Source organism: Paramisgurnus dabryanus, chromosome 22, assembly GCF_030506205.2.
Source record: "Paramisgurnus dabryanus chromosome 22, PD_genome_1.1, whole genome shotgun sequence".
Lineage (NCBI taxonomy): Eukaryota > Metazoa > Chordata > Actinopteri > Cypriniformes > Cobitidae > Paramisgurnus > Paramisgurnus dabryanus.
The window spans coordinates 24666317-24684606 of NC_133358.1; the positions used below are offsets into that span (position 1 = coordinate 24666317).

General features: G+C 36.9%; 1 protein-coding gene across 4 annotated transcripts in view; it reads right to left on the reverse strand.

The window, feature by feature from the left end:
• Positions 1-824: 824 nt before the first annotated feature.
• The window catches only part of prkag2a (protein kinase, AMP-activated, gamma 2 non-catalytic subunit a), a 70088-nt gene continuing 52622 nt past the window's right edge, over positions 825-18290 (reverse strand). For 2 of the 4 annotated variants that reach the window (XM_065258473.2, XM_065258476.2), the window contains exons 7-16: positions 17904-17985; positions 11596-11654; positions 10182-10227; positions 10052-10106; positions 8467-8593; positions 8206-8371; positions 5001-5038; positions 4771-4917; positions 4469-4562; positions 825-2139 (exon numbers count right to left, since the gene is read on the reverse strand). In XM_065258473.2, the coding sequence (XP_065114545.1) occupies positions 2102-2139; positions 4469-4562; positions 4771-4917; positions 5001-5038; positions 8206-8371; positions 8467-8593; positions 10052-10106; positions 10182-10227; positions 11596-11654; positions 17904-17985 (852 nt within the window). In that variant the 3' untranslated portion in view covers positions 825-2101. Of the gene's footprint in view, positions 2140-4392; positions 4563-4770; positions 4918-5000; positions 5039-8205; positions 8372-8466; positions 8594-10051; positions 10107-10181; positions 10228-11595; positions 11655-17903; positions 17986-18290 lie in introns of all 4 variants that reach the window. The other 2 variants (XR_010529163.2, XM_065258474.2) reach the window with 2 other exon arrangements.

Consider the following 18290-nt stretch of genomic DNA (forward strand, 5'->3'; position numbering starts at 1 on the left):
TGTGCATTATTTTTGAATAATTTAATGGCCTGTCGTCAATAAGTCCTTACACTTTGGGTGTGTATTTTTTTTTCAGAAAAATTTAATTGCCCGCTGTTAATTATTCCTCCTTACATAACAACAGGCTGAGTAAACTTTATCCCTTACATATTAACTACTGTAGCTGATTTTCCCCACCTGTCTTGCAATGTGTCTGTTAAAATATAATAAAAAATGTACCCTTTTAAAACATATCCTGTGTCATAATGTGTATCAAGTTGGCTAGTGAGATTTAGATGGCTTCATACAATTTCTGTATATGGTTTTCCAATGCCGTTTTTGCGGTGCATTGTGGGATTGGACTGATGGAGCCCCTTAAAATGTCCGACTCTCTGATCAGTGCCGCCTTGACTACTAAATTAAGGAATTCAACAATACTGTAAGAAAACTAAGAAATCAAGCCACACTGTCCTGACTGAGACAAATTTTTTTAGACACTACACAGAATTTAAACTACACACAGGCTAATAAACTGAAACACGTACACAATTCAGTTCTTCTGGTACAACAGCTTTGCATCGAGGGAGTGTTGTTCCCTGACAGGTGTGCGGCACAACTGTCAAGTCACGTGACCCGCCACGCCTCCAACGGACAGCAACTGTTGATTTCTGCAACATCTATCCAACATTTTACAACAGCAGATTGGCAAACTATGATTTATATTGCTATCATTCAACCATAAACCCGAATGGTTTAACAACCGTAACTTTAATAGAGAAAGTGTAGGTAAACATTAGCGGCATCTATCTTTATCTCAGATTTTTTTTCCAAGTTTTAAAATACAAGGAAAGTTTTGGAGACTCATTATTTTTTTTATTCAACTGTAAAATAAAAAATGAATCTTTATGACATGATTATCCTACAGCATATTTTTCTTATGCCAATGATGTGCATTTACCTATTGATGATTATGATAGAGTCAACAACATGAATGACCCAAACAAAATCTGACATATTCCAAACAACATTGAAAAATAGACCTTTCTCTGGCACTTGTAGTTTTTCAAAACAATTTTACCTTGCATGTACAGTACAATCGATATAATAAACATAAGGTCTGTTCCCTACCATACAAAACAAATGTGGGCTTTAAAATTTTAATTGCATTTTTACTTGTTTTACTGCATAGGGGCTTAATAGTTCAACCTTAAATATTACTTTTAAAATCACGTGTTAAATATAAATAAATAAACATTTCAATGATCATTTACAGCATCATTTCTAAAACATCATGATATTTATGAACACCCAAACCTTTAGAGCTATGCAATAAATAACATATGTGACACCCACCAAAACAGCCAAAGGTAGGAGGGGCATTTGTTTTTTATCAAGTCTAACATTCATTCACTTTTACATTTTCAAACATTCAATTATTCATTTTGTTCTATTGGCAACCAGTAGTGGGCGAGTATAACTTGGAGACAGAAGGCACCATAGACAGATATGAAAGCATTAAGCATTTCTGTCTGCATTTAGAGAAATATCATATATAAAGGGATTGTGAGGGTGTGGTATTCCTAAAAGCAGGAATAATCGAACATACAAATACAGAAGAGCTGAGCTCATAATCCACAAGATGAAAATCATATATACATGAGGAATAAACGTCATAACATGCATTGAATACTGAGATTATTACTGAATGACCTGCACCTCCCAAACACCCCCCACTGCCCAAAGAGCCCATTACGGTCCGTGTGCAGGCCACTGCACTGTTTTGACACCAGGTGGCGTAGTTTTAGATCTAACTAAAATGATACTTTATCATAGAGTACGTGCAGAAGCTTAGTGTGATACAAGAGGCAAAACTCACAGTACTCTTCTGAATGAGAAGATGATCCACCTTATCGCTCTATACATCCATCCTGTCTCTTAACCAATCTCTAACTATCTATTAAACCTTCTCTTGCCCTCCATTAGCACACATTAAGGTCAAGCCCCAGTTTCTTGGATCCATTCCTGCGGCCAACACATCTTTAAAGACCTCCAGTGTGCCTCCGCTAACTCCTACACCCGTCTCAGTAAGCGATGTCACATGACCCGGCCATCCCAGCAAACGTCACTCTGTTTCTGCTTCACTGTCCTTCCTTTTCATACCTGCAAATATGCAAAGAAAAGACTTTGTGTTAAGTAGATCTATTTTTTTAGTTGCAATACTTCTTATAACCACTAGTAGGCGAATGTTAACTTAAAGGATTAGTCAATTTTCTTAAAAAAAAAATCCAGATCATTTACTCACCACCATGTTATCCAAAATGTTGATGTCTTTCTTTGTTCAGTCGAGAAGAAATTATGTTTTTTGAGGAAAACATTCCAGGATTTTTCACATTTTAATGGACTTTAATGGACCCCAATACTTAACAGGTTTAATGCGGTTTAAAATAGCATTTTCAAAGGACTCTAAACGACCCAAACAAGGCATAAGGGTCTCATCTAGCGAAAAAATTGTCATTTTTGGCAAGAAAAATAAAAAATATGCACTTTTAAACCATAACTTCTCATCTTCCTCCAGTCCTGTGACGTGCCAGCGCGACCTCACGTAATATGTCACCACATCAAGAGGTCACGGATGACTTATTGAAACTACACCCCAGTGTTTACAAGTGTGGAGAAGGAGGACCGTTACGACGTTTTTGTATGTGGAATGATACAAATTAATGTCTTTCTGTCCGTTCATTGTTTAAAATTGTCCGCAAATGTGCGTTTTATATATGTAACACGTGACCTTTCGGCATCATTACGCAATTACGTGAGGTCGCGCTGGCGCGTCACACAGCCGGAGGAAGAAGAGAAGTTGTGGTTTAAAAGTGCATATTTTTTATTTTTCTTGTCAAAAATGACAATCGTTTCGCTAGATAAGACCCTTATGCCTCGTTTGGGATCATTTAGAGTTCCTTTGAAACTGCAATTTTAAACTGCATTAAAACTGTTAAGTATTGGGGTCCATTAAAATGAGAAAAATCATGGAATGTTTTCCTCAAAAAACAATTTCTTTTTGACTGAACAAAGAAAGACATCAACATTTTGGATGACATGGTGGTGAGTAAATTATCTGGATTTTTTTTAAGAAAATTGACTAATCCTTTAAAGGGATAGTTCAACCAAAAATTTTAATTCATTTACTTACACTCAATTTGTTCCAAACCTGTATTTATTTGCTCAACATAAATGAAGCAGTTTAAAATTTTTTTTTGTTACCAAACAGATGTGGGGCACTATTGACTTTATTAATAGGAAAAGTATGGAAGTCAATAGTGCCCCAAATCTGCTTGGTTACAAAAAGTTTTTTTTTCAATATTGCTTCATTTGGGTTCAGCAGAACAAAAAAAAATTTATACAGGTTTCAAACAACTTGATGGTAAGTAAATGATACATTTCATTTTTTGGTAAAACTAGACAAGTGGTGCACCATTCTGGAAATGCACCTTTCTCGTTGCAGATCACATTTTTTATTTATTGTATTGATATATATAAAAAAACTTAACATTGTAGTTACAATTTCCAAAACTAAAAAACTTCCTATAAAGCCAGCATTAATTCAGCATGAAGGTAGATATCCAGGAGTACCAACACAGGGCAAAATGTCTTTTGATTCATGCATACTATTTGCAATATTAGCACCATCCCATCTGCTACTTAAGATTCATGGCACAGTATCACAGAAGCGATTAATATTCAGTGTTATAGATTCACAGGTGGACAGACTGACAGCACACAGTGACCTCTCAGAAGTGCAAAAGATGAGAAAGTTATAATATCCAATAACCTGACTTTGGTACCCTACTTATATGTGCATAAATATCATGTCAAAGGCCGCAAATGGTTAGTGCTTTGGTCCTGGATTCGATTTCCAGCTACAGTAAAACATGTACTGATAAACAGTAAAGACTGAATGCACTTTAAGTCGCTTTGGATAAAAGCATCTGCCAAATGCATAAATGTCATCTTACTTTATAATGAACTGTAAAGCAGAACTCCTCTGAGATATGCTTGTGTCTGCGTATTTATCCGTGTGTGTGCGTTTATTGAGAGGACACGGTGTGTGTAGTTGAAGGACACGATGCATCAGCAGACAGAGCTCTGCATTGGGAGGGGCTGTGGTTGTCTGTCTCATTTATCAAAATCACAGGCGGTGAAACGTTGGCGTGCACGCAAATACAAACAGGCCATGTTTATATATCCATTGTATTCATTTTAAATCAAAACAATCCAGTTATTTGTGTCAGGCATCTGGCGGTAAGTATTAGCAGCTTCCGGCTCATATACATTCATTTGCACAGCAGCAGCCATTAGCGATCATGCGCTGTCTCCCGGTTTCCAGCAAGGATGCTGTGGCATGCAGTGCAATACCTGTGGTATGGGCGGGAGGGATGGAAGGTGAAGTGTCCTGCAGGAAATGAGCTTTAGGAATGCTGGGCGTTTATACCTGCGGGGTTGAGAACGAGTGCCTGGAGGATATCCGACAGAGAGACGATGCCCACAATGCTGCCGTTCTCATCCACCACAACCAGTCTGTGCACCTGATGGAAGACAGCAGTGTTAACATCTCTTTTGTTAGGAGAATATTAAGATCGGGGAAAAATCTATATTGCAATAAACAGATCTGGAAAAGCATCTTTATAGGTTATGTCTGGAATAATTTGTTAGAATATATGGAAAATAGATGGAGATGTTGGTGTGTTTTGTATCCATGTTTTGTATGTATTTGTTCCTCACAAATCCACTCACCTCAGCCTTAACTATCCTATCTACTATCGTCTCCAACGTCTCCAATCTGTTGCACTTCATGACCCCTTCGAAGTACTGAGACCTGTGCATGAGCGCCTGGGTCACGCTGATGTCCAGGTTATTGTACGTCTTCTCAGCAGCAAGATTCTAAAAGCACACACAATGGTCAAAATCAAGAATTTATTTAATGTAGTCGACAGTAAAACAAAATAAATGTGTGATATACTTACAATGACATCAAACTTGGAATAAATATCTACAACTTTTCCTGGAAAAAAAGAGCAAAGTTTTTCTATTGAGAAAAAGTTGCATTGTCTAAGTGAGGCATTATACAAACATAAAGCTACAATCCGCAATTTTTTCGGTTAGAAAAAAATAAAAATTAGTTATTGGGCAAGTGCATAAACAATATGATTACATTCCTTCCAGAAAACGTGATTATGCGATCACGTGATTTAACGCATAATCAGCCAAAGTCTGCATATTTATGCGGGGACCGCATTTTTCGAATACGCCGCACTTTCGCCGCATAAATTGCAGATTTCCGTGTGCAAAATATGCAGGGCTTGCATGATTTCATAATCCTCACATTTTCGTAGAAAAAATCACATATATCTTAGCAGAAAGTTGAAAAATGTTGCATTTACTTCACACAAGCGCAGCCATGTCCCCTGTTGCCATGGGAACGTTATGAAGTGACAGGATTATGTGAACATCATTGAAAAGCTGCAAACTTTTTTTGCAAGTTCCCCGCAATTTTTGCAAGTTCCCGCAATTTTCTTGCATAAAACTGCATAAATATCCCGCATATTCCATCGCATTTTTTTGAGAAAACGTGCCGCAAGATCAAGGATTTTTGCCCTCAACAATCACAAAAAACTCAACTTTTTTTCTGGAAGGACTGTAATGAAGATTATTAAATTGATCTGTCAGGTTTTGTACGGGAAATACAAATAAATATGTGACCCTGGACCACAAAAGCAGTCATAAAGGTACACTTTTTAAAACTGAGATTTATACAACATCGGAAAGTAAAAAAAATAAGCTTTCTATAGATGTATGGTTTGTTAGGATAGGACAATATGTGGCCAAGCTACAACTATTTGAAAATCTGGAATCTGAGGGTACAAAAAATATATATAGAGAGAGAAAATCACCTTTAAAGTTGTCCAAATGAAGTCCTTAGCAACTGCATCCACTTACAAAAATAATATTGTGATATATTTACTGTAGGAAATTGACAATATCTTCATCGAACATGATCGTTACATAATATCCTAATGATTTTTGACATAAAAGAAAAATCGATAATTTTGATGTATTGTTGGCTATTGCTACAAATGTACCCGTGTGACTTAAGACTGGTTTTGTGGGACAGGGTCACATATAAGGACAAGTAATGTGCCATTTTATATTTCAAACAGAGATGGTGATAGAAAGGCAAAAGTAACGGATTGCCGCTTTAACAGTGTTTCCCAGATATGCATATTAATTTGATCCACAGGATCTTTAGCCCTCAAGTACAGTGTTTCTCAATCCTGGTCCTCGAGGACCCCCTTCCAGAATGTTTTAAATGTCTCCTTAATTAACACTAGGGCTGTGACGATAACCGCGTCACCGCATCACCGCAGTAATGAGATGCCAACCGCAGTGCTGAGTTCATCATCGTCATCACCGCACTTTTTTATATTTTCTTTATTTTGCTGGTGAAAGTTACAGAAGTCATATGGTGTATGATATGAACTATACACAAAAGTCATTGTTAATCATAATTTACTGTCTTCCATCCTATGTTCAAGGGTTCTAGAGAAAAAACTGCTTTCCGCACAAGGGGGAGGGACGGTGCATTAAACATATATAGGGGTTTATTATGTGCGCATGTCTTATAATTGTTATTTAATTACTTAGTTTCAGTACTTAAATACACACAATAGCCTACTGTCACGGGCGCAATCTTCTTAAACATGAAGCCATTAATTTAAGCGCGTCATGCCCAGGTGCTCTGATATTTATTGCATGCCATGGAACTGTACCAACTCACTCACTGCGCGAATAACAAAATCTCAAGTGCAAGGAAATCTCACAGCCACGCGCATTACATTATTCAGGTGCAAGAAGGTCATCGGGCAGCACGAAATGCGCGTTGGTACTGATAATAATAGCATAATTATTTAAAACTAAAATGGTCAAACATGCCAACTACAGTTATGAAGGCTAGCGCGGTCGGCTGTAGACCTATATGTCTGACTATCGTAGCGAGGAAATGCCACTATCTAAAATCACATCTTGTGATGATTAACTATCATGTGGCGTTTGTCGGACTTAGGAGCACCAAACATACCTTTAGTAAAGCATAAAACTTCAGCCCATCAACGACAGTTGGAAATCTCCAAGACTTTTGCGAGAGGAGCAAAGTACCATAGTGACATCAGTCAGGCAGGTGAGGACTTACTGACCGCGTGACCCGTTAATGCTGTAAACTAATTTCTCCAGCTCGGGATCAAAAAAGTTTTATTATCTTCTTGATTATGTAAATGGACAGCAGTAATTTAAAGCATTGATTGGAGTATCCATAAGTTTTGCGCAGTTATTTACGGGATGATGCAATACGTTATTTCGTTTCGTATCTGCTTTGAAAAATTATAATTAAACATATTAACTATAGTAACATGAAATAGTATTTATTTTCGTTTCTTTTGAGTTTAATATGAATTATGGAACAGTTTTTGTCATTGTTTGTAACCCATTTTATTGTGCAATAAATTATTTAACGTTCAACCCGTTGCGTTTGGAGGAGTGCGTTATATCCACGGAGTGTTACCCGAAAAACAATCTAAAAATGTCTAAAGAAATTGGAATCAAGGTTTTGCTTACAAGAAACAATGTTAAGCTCTGCATGTTCTTTCTAGTTTTTTTCAGGTTGCTATTGTATGAAATGTATTGTACAAAATGGGTTATAAACGATGACAAAAAATTATATAATTATTATATATATTATATATAAAAATATATATATGTATTGCTATATATATATATTATACCTATGGAAATAAATATTATTTTATGTTGTTATTGCTAATATAATTTGATGTTTTAATAATAAATAAGAAGACGTTTCCGATGCTTTGCGGGGGTGGGGGGTTGTGCTTTTGGGCTTTGGGGGTTACTGTTGTGCGGTTAACCGCATAACCGCATGATTTTTTTTATGCTTCACCGCGGTGAGAAAATATCCTAACCGTCACAGCCCTAATTAACACTCCTGATTTAACACATTACTTTGTTAGGGAGACATTCTGGAAGGAGGCTGATGAGTTGGTTCAGGTGTTTTAAATAAGGAGACATCTAAAACTTTCTGGGAGGAAGTCCTCGAGGACCAGGGTTGAGAAACACTGCTCTAGTGTACTCCAAAATAATCTCAAATGCCCTGAATCTTACCCGACTCATCTACCACAGGCAGAGCGGACACTCTCCTCTCCACAAAGATGTTGAGCGCTTTGATGATTGGCGTGTCGGGGTGAATAAAGGCGATGTCGCTGTAGGTCCCGATGCTTAGCTCTTCCAGCGTCTGCTTCATAAAGGCAGGCTTTGGCATCTCACACACCTGAAACAAACAAGGAAAAACATCTGAGTCACAACCAACCCAGTTGAGCAAATGACAAATAAACATTGAAATTCGACCTTTGAAACTGTACTTACAAACAGCTGTAGGAATTTAAGGATCCTCTTGTGCGTCAAAATGTAAAGTGCATTCCCACTAACGGGGTCGACGACGGGCAGCCGGTGAATCTTGTTTTTGATCAGTGAATACACGGCATCAAATATGCTACAACACACAAGATGAACAAACCCAGTGCAAGTCAATATTACTGCAGTGACCCGAGAAACAAAAAGGTGACTGGTGCGATCCTGCTGTGCATTACCCTTTTAAGAGTTTCAAGAGGATGTTCTCTGAATTATTTAGTCCACTAAAAACACTTTAACGTTGACATAAAATGGGCACAATAGATAAATGCATAGGAATTGTTTTGTATGGTGGCACAAAACTAAATGTGACGATTTTTTAGGAAGATAAAAACGCAAACTATATTGTATGGCGAAAGAGCATTTAGTTTGCAGCACTTCGACCTCGGGCGCAGTAATATAGACGGTAGTTTGAGCGAGGGGGAGTAGTAAGGAGAGATGATGGTACTGCACGCCAAATGCTCCAAACTAAGTGCTCTTCCGCCATACAATATAGTTCTCTTTTTTATCTGCTTAAAAAATCGCCACGTTTTATTTTGTGCCACCTTACTTACTCATTGAACTACTGATTTAATAGTCTTTAAATAGGGAAAACATGGAAGTGTTTGGTGGCTTCTAAATTCATCCCCGTTTGGATCCTAAGGAATGAATGGGGCTAGGCTAAATGCTAACACATTCACGACGCGCTGAACAAAGATTAAGTGCACGCATTGAAAAAAGATAGGTATGTATTAATTAGTCTAAGCTGAGGTAAGAACATAGTAAAATATTGAAAAATGGTGGTGTTTTCCTTTAAGGCCCTGTAAACCGGAATTCGTGATCGACTTCCGTGTTTTAGGCGTATTTCCGTGTGAAACCAAAAAATCATGTGGCTTGTGTTTTCCACTGTGCTTTGATTGGATATAAAAAATAGGCGTTTTATTCAGAAATGGAACTGGCAGCAGATTGACAGCTGGAGGGGGCGGGGTTAATGGATGTTCCCGCCCAAGTTGTCTAACTGACATCATCAGAGAAGGTTCGCAACAAGAGGGCGAAAGTCCATTTTCAGATTTTGATTTAAGTTTATGAGAGCACATAAAAAAAGATTTACATGGATTAATTGTTTATAATAAACACTGCAATATTATATAAAAAAAAGAAAATTGTCAGTTCTGATTTCATTGGAACTTTAAAGCTGCAATCCATAACTTTTTGGTTAAAAATGAACCACATTATTCAAAAGCGTAACCTTATCTTACCCCAATTTACAACTGTATGCTTACTGAAATTACTAGTTGTTGGGTAAAATTTTGTGGCAAATGTCGGTTTCTGACTTGACCATGAAAAGATAACTATGTAAAGTAATACGAAAAGGTAGTATGTAAAGTAAAACCATATTTTGATATGTAAGTGATAATTGTTTAGTTTTGCTTATAATGTGACCGCCTGGCAATAAAAAAATAATTAACCTGCAATTGTACGTTTCAAAAAATGATGGCGATAGAGAGGGAAAAGTTATGTATTGCAACTTTAATAAAGCAATGAGAAGAAACTTGCTTACCTTGCATCCGGAGATATGTTAACTAAAGGTTTAAATGTTTCTTGTAGATAAAGCTCTGTTGCAAGAAATTAAAAAGTGAATCAGTTTCAAAAAACAAAACGGGAAAGAATCATTTGGGTGGATTTCTCACCTCTCCATGTTTCAATCTTATGTTCTTCAAGCTCATAGATTTGTACCTAAACCAAAATGAAAGAGTCTGTTTAGAACAACAGGTTAAAACTTTTTATAAGAATTGTTAAAAAAAAAAAATCACAGAAATAAATTAAGACTTTTTGTCGAACATTGAAATATTTTAAAGGTCCACTGTGTAGATTTTCAGCAGCATCTAGAGGTGAGATTGTGAAAGGCAACCAACGGCTCAGTCTATAGGTCACCACACCTTTTGGAAATGCATAGAAAAGCTACGGTAGCAGTCACAGGACAAACATTTCATCGTCTGAAACATTTGTCCATTTAGGGCTACTGTAGACAGAAATGGTGACTTCTATGTAAGGGGACCCACTCATTCTAAGGTAATAAAAACAATAAAGTTTATTATCTAAGGTCTTTGTACGCCACTGATAATATAGTTATGTATATTATATTGCATTTCTGTCAAGAGATCCTTCTAAAAGTTACACAATGCACCTTTAAACAGTACTGTTATAAACCCTTCGGTCCACATATAATGGTGTGTTCTAATCATAACGATCAACGATCCGGTAAAATCACCATAATGCACAACCTCTCCTGGCTTATTGGTTAAATAGAAGCGTAGCCATGATGACCCATAAAAGTGAGAATGCTGATGAAGTGAAAATGAGACAGCAGCAGGTGTCCCACCAGAGCTCCAATTAAAAGCAGACACCATACTGCTGATGCAGGGTAATGTCTGAACCCAAATGACTAATCTTTGACAGAAGCATGAACAGAGTACACACGCTCCTCTGGTTCCATGTGTTACCTAAAGGTGTGAGTGTGTGCACATGAGAGCTTACAATGCATGAACAGGGCGTGAAAATGACCAATGGGAGAAGAAACTGGGTTAATGCTGATGGGGGAAGAATCTTTGGAAAACTTGGAATCTTTCAATTGTGGCAAGAATCAAGATCCAAGTTTGAGTTCCAGGTAGCAAACATTGGGAGTGCTTGGAATTAAAAAGTTTCCCAAATGTGTATAAGTGTCTACAAATGGGTCTTAAAGTTAATACACAAACTATAAGTAGAAGTAAACACATTAGAAGTAACAATAATAAAATCAGTTCAATTTGGCTTTTGACAAAACATAAGAGGCTTAAGCCCCTCCCTTGCAAAGGCACTGGTGAGAGTTAAAAATCATGCTGTAACTTAACTATGCAAATGCTGCTTGGTGAACTTGTGCAGCAAGAAGCATTTCACATTTATGCATTTGGCAGACGCTAATCCAAAGGTACATTTGTGCCAGTCTCTGTGTGTTCCTTATGAATTAATACTCTACCAGCTGAGCTACAGTAACACTTTTTTGTTTGTAAACTGTACTTGCATATATTCTGGGATAAACAATACTTAAAAGGGGGCTTGACGTACCATGGGTGATTTGTAGTATCTGTGAAGTATGTTGATGAAGTCTGTGATGGTTAGCATGCCTGCAGAGAAAACAGAAAAGAAAATGTTAAGACTCGAATTTATTTAAACCATCCGTAAATATGAGATGCTATTTGTACACAGTAAATAAAGAGGAGGAAAAGAGACCTTGAAGTCTCAGTTTAAATCCTGCCTTTGAGTACAGTGCAGCTTTATAAGCTTGAAATAGATCTCTATGGGGAGTAGAGCTGTGCCAGCCATCTAAAACAAAGTATGGAGGGTACTGAAAATCCCAGAATCCTAAGATTGGGACATACAGCAGTGATTCTCAACAAGAGGTACACACACCCAAAATGGTACTTAAAGTGATAGTTCACCAAAAAATGAAATGTATCATTTACTTCCCCTTAAATAGTTCCAAACCTAAATACAATTATTTGTTCAACTGAACAAAATTAAAGTTATTTTGCAAAATGTTAAAGGTGCCAAAAAACGCATTGGAAAAAATTCTACCTAGAAGGTATGTGGCTTTATTAACTCTTTCACCGCCAGCGTTTTTTAAAAAAAGTTGCCAGCCAGCGCCAGCGTTTTTCATGATTTTCACCAAAGTTTAATGCCTTCCAGAAAATGTTCTTCTTTAAATAAATAAACATACAATATACCAAATGAAAGAAAAAAAAACGTTTCATCCTACCTTTAGTGGTTGTTTTGCAATCAGCTTTTGAATATGGGTAGGTTTTTGCAAAAACACCATATTTTGAGCAAAAAGCAAAAATAATTCCATTTTTGTGACGGACTTTTCATAGAGATCCCATTCAGAGCGATCTTTAAAACAGACACGGACATGCAGCCGCTTGCCATAGGGCAATACTTCCGGTTTTAAAAAGTTGCGGTAAATCTCGTCATTGGCGGGGAAGCGTTTGACTTTAAAATTAAAATAAAAAAAAAATCTATTTTTACCTTATTTGGAAGGGTCATGAATAATAATGTTGAGCTCTGCTCTGATTGGCTGTTTCTTAGAGCTGCTCTTTTGAGTAGCTCTGTGTGTGTAAACAGACCTTATGTTCGAGCCTGTATCAGACTGATTTTAAGGAATAATCAATTGTTTGGAGATTGTTAATGGACACTTCTGAGTGGTTTGTGTGTGGACCTGCAAAACGTAACCGTAACGTCAATAGTAGAACTTCAGCCTAAATGCTAGCATGCAGCATTATACTAGCATTTAGCGCTAACTAAGCAGTCACGACTTTGTAACAACATTGTACTTAATTTAATGTGTAATTTCATGTTGGGGGCGTACATCTTGACTGTAACGTCACAGTTGGTGTTATGTTGAGATTGGCCTGTTTTCCAACAGTCTTTTGCATGGTTTACATAAGGAGGAGGAAAACAATCACTTTTGAGGCTCACGGAATGTCATTAACATGTACAAAACTCTTATGCCTAGGTAAATACAGTGCTCCATTCTACGGCACCTTTAATAATCAAACAGTTCCACCATTCACATTAATAGTGTTAGTTTTTCCTACTATGGAAGTCAATGGTACCCCAGATCTGTTTGGTTACAAACATTCTTCAAATATCTTCCTTTGTATTCAGCAGAACAAAGAAATCTATACAGGTTTGAAACAACTTGTGGATGAGTAAATGATGACCAAATGTTTATTTTTTGGTGAACTATCCCTTTAAGCAGATCCCGTGGGCACTTAGAAAGCTTCCGTTTTTGCTCCGTTACACTCATAAAACAATTTATGATGCATATAAAAATATTACGACTGCAAATTTGAAGTGTATACCGGAACAATATGTGATATTCATACCTTTGCATCTTAACCCAGAAGGAACTAGTGCCCATGAGAATCAAACCCATGAGTTGCTATCGTCACACTCTACCCATTAATGTGATCAGCTACTACAAAACTATTGCACAAAAACGTCAACCAAGCACTGTCATATTGTATACAGTATCATACCCAAAGTGCACAGACCTTTCCCAAAAATAAGCATGATTCTGCACTAAAACATTATTCACATGTGAATGGTAGCTGCAAATCAAGTGGTATTATAACATAACAAACCAGTTAGCAACCAGTTTTATCTTCTGACTGGTGGGCACTGTGTTTAAATCAGTTCTGCAAGTAAGAAGAGAGCCACTCATACAATCACTCTTGATTAAAAGGAGATGAAATGTGCAGGTTTATTTATATCTGTTAATGTTGAGATGACCCACATGAGCTTCAATCTGCCGACAAGAGAAATGAGGAGAGCGAGTGTTTTTCCAGAGATTCAATGGTAGCAAAAAAATTGCTTGCTAAAAAACTCTGATTCTTTCTGCGTGGGTATTGATCAGGAAAGGCCAAATTACTAAAAAACAAAGACTTAATCAATCTGTTAGGCTCTATCATAAATCAGACTAGGGCTGCATAACCATTAATCGCGACTAATCGTTTGCATAATAAAAGTTTTTATATACACCATATATGTGTGTGTACTGTGTATAATAATTATGTATATATAAATACACACGCATGTATGTATAATTATAAGAAAAAAATATATTTATAGATTAAATATTTATATATAATATCAATATATAAATCAAAAAATGTATACACATGTAAATACTTCTTAAATATATACATGTGTTTGTATTTATTTATACAAATTATTATACACTGTACACACACATATTATGTAAACAAAAACTTTTATTCTGCAAACGATTAGTTGCGATTAATCGTTATACAGTCCTAAACCAGACAACAATATTTTATCAACTTTCAAAATGAGAGTTACAGCAGCATCGCCTTATTCCCTTGATCAGCATCTGTTTGCATCACAGGTGCTTATAAGCAGGTGTTGGACCCATCAGTGGTGTGGTGGTTGAGTTAAACAGACAAAGACCCCTGAGAGGAGATCTCAAAGGACGAGTTTTCAAAACCTGTTAATTAACAGCACCACCAACGCCTCCACCTGCAAACTCTCCATCTCTCTACCATACTGTACACGTACTCATACTCATGTATTCATAAACAGGAACCCAGGTTATATTCAGGCATGGATCGGCAAGTGAGTCAGCACTTTAAGAGCACTTAAATGGCCTGGACAGACCTCAGGAAAGCCTCGGGAAAACAAACAAACAGCAAAACAGTCCATTTAAACAGCAAATGTAACACAGCTAGCTACACAACACAGGAAATATGTTTCTTTATGAGGCTGATATTAGATTTCGAAGTGCATTATCTTTAAAAGATATTTGTTGATAGCGTGCTGTGTTCTTGAGAACCGTATCCTGTAGTTTCTCTGTTATGACTCTATTGTCTCTCCGGAGAGGACAGCTACTTTCCCTGGATGTCTATTTACAGTTAGATATTTGATATTTAATGGAAAGAGACGCTCGCTTTGGCAGCAGGTGGGTGTGACATTCATGCGTTTCGTCTGCGATGACTCATTCGATCCATGCGGTTGGTGTTGAAAGCGTCTCGCAGCACATGACTTTTTAATAATGCAAGGACGAGTATTAATAGATGAAATCAAAAATTGGGTTACAGGGATTTGGAAATCAGGACTAAATGGTTTACTCATAATGATGTCATCTGGGAAATTGTGCCATTATTTATTTTCTCGTGCCAAAGGAGATTTAAGGTCAATGGAGGAGAGAAATTGAATTACAACTTCAATAACTTTTTCTTCAACAACCTTTTCAAGGTTGAAAAATTGAAAAATAAATACAAAAATAAAAATATTGGTTGCTTTTTTAGGTTTATTTTTGGCCATTTTGCCTTTATTTTTTTACAGTAAATAAGGAGAGGACAAGAAAGTACAGGGAGGAGAGAGGGGAATGGGATCGGCAAATGACCACGAGCTGGGAATCAAACGCGGGTCGCCGAAAGTGAAAAAGCCCACTACACTATCGGCTCCGACATATTGATGGCTTTTAATATTTTTTTTTAATTCTAATATAATTTGGAAAAAGCAATAACAAGGGGTGGGAGATCTGACGATTTGCGATCGAAATTGAAGATATCCATAATATATTTTTCAAGCAAAACGAAGAGATTGTGAACAAAAAGTAAAGAACGAAAAATTTCTCCTCATGCAAACACAAAATGCAAAATGTCTCTAGGCTTACATACTTCACACTTCTTTGCGCGTATTACATAGTACACTGGTTCTCAAACTTTTTCAGCGTGCGGCCCCCTTTGTGTAAGGCACATTGCTTTGCGGCCCCCCCAAATAAAATGTATGACAAAAACCAGTTATAAAACTTAAAATTTTAATTAAACAAAACAGATTAAATTATACAAAGTAGTGCTGTTGGTAAGTAGCCTTTTTTAGGTTTAATTACACAGAATTCATGATAAATTAATGTATTTTATAAAATGTCATAAAACTGGGGCCCCCCTGGCACCATCTCGCGGCCCCCCAGTTTGAGAAACACTGACATAGTACACATGGTTACAAAAATTTGGCGGTGTGCATACAGAACGTGTGTACTTTTCTGATCTGATGACAAAATTTGCGCTACACGCTCTGTACGCTGACCCATGCATACAAGTAAAAATTTTAAATATACTTAAGCCTCAAGTGACTTAGCTATTTTAGTAGCATAAACGCTATTTTATAGTGCATTATCTATTTGCTGCTGATTACTACTTATTTAAAATAAAGTTTAATGAAGATTTTAATGACCATGTAAAATGTGCAAATAGATAAGTCCAGTCATGCGCTCCATATTCTGCATATTCTCAATAGCACATCTCAGAATAAGGAAGATCGCAATTAAGATCCTGGATTGTGAGGGTTTTCGTTAAATATTTTTTGCACACTACTATAATAACATAAAATATATATATATATTTTGCGCTTTAAACAAACTTAATTTTTTGTGATTCAACAGTGCAGGGTTGCCAAATGGGGCAACTTTAAAGGAGACATTTCACAAGACTTTTTTAAGATGTAAAATAAATCTTTGGTGTCTTCTGAGTATGTATGTGAAGTTTTAGCGAAAAATACAATATAGATAATTTATTATGGCATGATAAAATTGCCACTTTGTAGGTGTGAGCAAAAATGGGCCGTTTTGGGTGTGTCCTTTAAAATGCAAATTAGTTGATCTCTGAACTAAATGTTAGTGTCGTGGTTGGATAAAGGGTGCAGATTAAGGGGCGGTATTATTATAATAAGATCTCCTTCTGACATCACAGGGGCAGCCAAATTTCAATGACCTATTTTTCACACGCTTGCAGAGAATGGTTTACCAAAACTAAGTTACTGGGTTGATCTTTATCAAATTTTCTAGGTTGATAAAAGCACAGGGGACCCAATTATTGCACAAAAACATGGATTTTTATGATATGTAACCTTTAATACTGTGCCCCGGGTTGTTTTTCCACATTGGAACAACCCCAATTATGTGATATTTAGCCTCGAGAATGCACATTTTAGCAGATTAACCCTGCAAAAATGCAGATTTTCACTTAAGAACCCCCTTCGAAACGCGATTGGGTCAGTTTTGAGTAGCAGTTGGGTGGATTTTGCTGTGAAAACCTGGCAACAGTGCACATTATTCTAAACAAAATCCTATAAACTTCAATAAATGTAATAACTTTCTCCACTTATATATTAATAATATTCCATTCTGCAAGTAACAATGTGTGGACAATGAAAAAATATTACCTAATAATATCATCATCTAAGTGTCACAATCCACACAAATCCAGATGCATAACATCAAGTCCAAGCCTACAAGATTTCCTACTGAATCTGTTTACAATCAGAAATGCCTCATTATGAAGTTGTGTGCCGTTTCATGCCGTCTTTAAATGAATGTGCAATTTTTACCAAATTCTTCCATTTAAAGCTCTGAACATTTCTACCCGACTGCTGATTCGGCTTCACACAGACAGATCAGAGCCTACAACTCTGCCCGGCAAACACAGCTATTTTGGGCAGCTTTTGTCATGGTAACAGATAAGACTCTGTATCAGTGGATAGCCAAGTGCTGTAGAAAGTGACAGGGAGGATCATCCCCAGTCTGAATCTCTTCTAGGCCACAGAGATCCGGATGTATATGTTACACCCCCGTAGAGAGAATGCCAGGGACCAGCTCCACTTACAACCATCGGTTTAAAAAGCTGCAGATAAGGAAAACTCGCAAACTGATACGATGAAAGTAGCCAATGGGTACAGAGAATTAAAGACAGCATATGGACTCCATCCTCAAGATTTATCACATCAGATCTTCCTTCCTTCAAAATACCCTTTGCCACTTAATATAATTTAACATAGGATTTTCTCAACATACTTACCCACAAAACTTTGTTTCTTGGTTTCCCACAGGGGGGCGGCTCGTACCCCATTGGCCACCAGGGCAAAAAACGCCTTTTTAACCTGAAAGCAACAGTGAAAAAAACATTTGATTGATTTTATCATTACACTGTTTTTGTACCAGTGTACAGTAACAGACAGGGGGCGCTGCTTACTCCAAGCACTTACTGAAGTTGGGGGTTTCTTTACAAACAAAAAAATGATGGATGCTGATTCAAGACCACCCTCAAAGACACACTGTCTTTCATCCAAATAAATGCTATTTTTTATAAATGACATAATTTGTTGTACTAATTCCTCTTGTCTTAAACATAACTGAGCCTATGTTAGTGCAAAACAGTGCATGAAGAGACAAATCATTCAAGTTT